The 3,218-nt window shown below is 34.9% G+C and overlaps 1 protein-coding gene across 1 annotated transcript; it reads left to right on the plus strand.

Annotated features, from left to right (window-relative positions):
• The first annotated feature begins 456 nt into the window (after positions 1-456).
• LOC122601462 lies at positions 457-1,049 on the plus strand. Its single transcript, XM_043774220.1, has 2 exons — positions 457-859; positions 943-1,049. The coding sequence occupies exons 1-2, from the start codon at positions 457-459 to the stop codon at positions 1,047-1,049; spliced, it is 510 nt and encodes a 169-aa protein (XP_043630155.1).
• Positions 1,050-3,218: the final 2,169 nt, after the last annotated feature.

Here is a 3,218-nt window from a genome sequence, read left to right on the forward strand (position 1 = left end):
TTTGCCCTTAGAGTTTATTTGAAAGCTAGTCTGAGTTTAGTTTTAAACATTTGAGGTACTTTAAAAGTATGAGAAATATAGTTAATCGTTAAAAATAGGCGAAATAAAAAACGAAGCCCTAAGGGCTTTCGTTAAGGTGCATTAATTAGTTGTACACTTACCATAAAATTCAGGGGTGAACTTTTAATATAAAAATGTATAATCTTTTTATACATGTTAAGTAAAACCCTAAAAGCTTTGTTTAATATTTTCCTAAAATGAAACCTATAAATTGTCAAACAGTAAAAAAACGTACCAAAAATAGTAGGAAGCTCAATAAAAGAATGACCCACACTACCACATTATTATACTCCGTATGAGGTTTCAATGTTTATTACTTGTTCATTTAGGCCCACTCACTCTAGCCAAAACTCTATATCATTCGATCGTCCTTCTCAACAGGTGGTTTGCACGATCATGGCTAACTCAAAGAACATAAAAACATTTCCAATTATGTTCAAGAACCACTCATGGTCACCATATATCGACCACGATAAAGAATGGGAAAAACTTAAGGTGAAACAGAACCGCAGACACCACTTGCATGGTTGTAGCAAGAGCTTAGATCACGGTGATCATTATGAATTTGATGTCACTAGTGATGATATCAAAGAGCTACGAGGTTGCTTTGATTTAGGTTTCGGGTTTGATCCATGTAACGAATTGGATCCAAAGCTATCAAGTGTTTTTCCTGCACTTGAGTTGTACAATACTATTGTGAATCGACAAATTAATAACCGTGATCTATCTAGTTCTTCTTTCATTGAATCTAATTTTTCTGTTGCCTCCCTTGCTTCTTTGATCTTCGTTACTGATACAAGTAGGTTTTTTTTTAATAATGTCTTTTGAAGTTGGTTTAATAATACGAGTATAATTGTTAAATTTGTATGTGTTTTTTCATAGATGACGAACCAAATGTCACGAAGATGAGACTGAGGCAATGGGCGCAAGTTGTTGCGTATTCTAGTCATGAAGCTTGTAGGCAACCTAAAACAAAAGTTGCAAAATAGAAATGGAATGAGTTCGGAACTTAGAGTGGAGAGATATCAACTTTAGATTCCATCACATTTTAGAATTTAGCCTAATCAATAGTTACATATAATTATATAAAATTGTTGTCCCCCAAAAGTTCAAGTAGTCTAGCAATAATTGTACGTGTTTTTGTTTCTTGAAATATTTGAAATCACTTCGATCGATCGATTGTTATCAAAACCTAAATGATGTACGGAGTAATACTCTTCCATTTTTATGCCCCTATTGCCCCCCTGTGTCACTGTGTGTGATGCATTTCTTTCATAGTTTTTCCGTGCTCGATTGGTTTGAAATCAAGAGATGTTTCTTTGAGAGAGATATTGACTTTGTATTTAACTACATCATGTCGTCGCAAAGAATATATTTGATGTTTTGCAAGAGGTTTTTGGGAGGCTTAGAGCCCAATTATTGGGCCCAAAAAACGTTATTAATTGTGAAATTTTTAAGGGAAATATTCATAAAAAGGTAACTTTTTTACTGAAAATTTTTAAAAATGAGAACCTATTTAGTTTTCGTCTATTAAAAGGATCTCATTTTTTAAAATTTCACAATAAAAATAACATCGATAATTTTTAACACCAGACCTTCATTAAAAGCCACATCACCTTGACAGGTCACTTAAAAAAGCTGACTTGTATATCTACCAGCGATAATACCCCTTTTTATACCACCTCAAAAAACAAAACAAACACACCCAACCATCATAACCCTCTCTCTCGTCTCTTCTTTTGAATAATCCGGCCACCGCCGCCGCCGCCCTGTTGCCGCCGCCTGTTCATTGCCGGAAAATCTTCATAACAGTACCAACAGCCGTCATCTTCGACCTCTCTCTCTCTAAAAACTCTAAAGAACAACACTCTCTTTTCCTTTTTCTTTCCTATTCGCGACGGCCACCACCCACCGCCGTCGTTGCCCTCTCACCGGAGCACAACCTAAGACATCCCTTCCCCGCCACCAGTCACTACCATCAGTAACCATCAATAACCATCAGTAAACCTAGATGAGATTTTCGGACCTTAATGAACCAAGAAAACCCTCAGTTACGTTTTTTTCCGATGGCCCTCTTTCACCGTTTTTGTTGGCGAACGGCTGGTGGGTTTGTCTATTTCCCGATGAACCAGAATAGAAAGAAAGAAGAAAAGGGTTCGAGAGATGCTTTTCCATTTCCCGGCGAGATATTGCCAGTTGTCTATTTTCCGGCGAGATATTTGCCGGTTCGAGAGATGCTTTTCCATTTTATGACCTATCACCCAGATCATCTCACCGCCGCAAAGCGCGAGCACTTACTCTCGTATATCAATTACTCTTGTACTGTTGGGTTATTAATTGTACAAGTTTTTAAAGTTCAAACTATTATTACTTTTGGTTGGTAGATTAGTTATATATGTGTTTATATATTTTGGTTACAGTTCTTAGACCAAAAAGTAAGGTGGGTTTGGGCAGATTTAAAGATGAAGGATTGTGGTTGACCGGATGTGCGACGGACTGATCTGTAAATATATCTATTTTGAGGTGGTGAAACATTATTCATTTTTTATTTGTTTGTATTTTGAGGTGGTGAAAAATAAATAAAGGGTATTATCTGGTTAGATGTCCAAGTCAACCTTTGTTTAGTGACATGACAAGCTGATGTGGTATTTAACGGAGTTCTGATGTTAAAAGTTAACGATATTACCTTTTTAATTTGAGAAATTTTAAAAAATGAAATCCTTTTAATAGACGAAAACTAAATAGGTTCTTCCTTTTTAGGAGTTTCCAGTAAAAATATTACTTTTTTATGAATTTTTCTAATTTTTAAAAATAAACTCCTTTAAAAATAATAATAAAATGTCCTATTGTGTTTTTTCTTGTAGTGGTTAGGAAAAAACGTTACTAATTATGAATTGTAATAAATACTTTCATATAATTACGAATCTTATAATCGCAACCTTTGTATTTTTAACAACAATGTCAAATAATCTTTTCTTTTGTTAAATAAAGGTCATCGAAGAAGTTGAAACAAGAATGGAATAGAAGGGTTTTTCAAAAAAAGTTGACTTGAAGCATTTCCAGGGATTATGAGATTGTAGTTAGGGTGTCAATGTGAGAAGCGTTATGGTGCGTTGGGTGTTAAATTGCAAAGTGTAAGGAGTGTTTGGGGGTAAGTG

Source organism: Erigeron canadensis, chromosome 5 (genome assembly GCF_010389155.1).
Source record: "Erigeron canadensis isolate Cc75 chromosome 5, C_canadensis_v1, whole genome shotgun sequence".
In the NCBI taxonomy this organism is placed as follows: Eukaryota; Viridiplantae; Streptophyta; class Magnoliopsida; order Asterales; family Asteraceae; genus Erigeron; species Erigeron canadensis.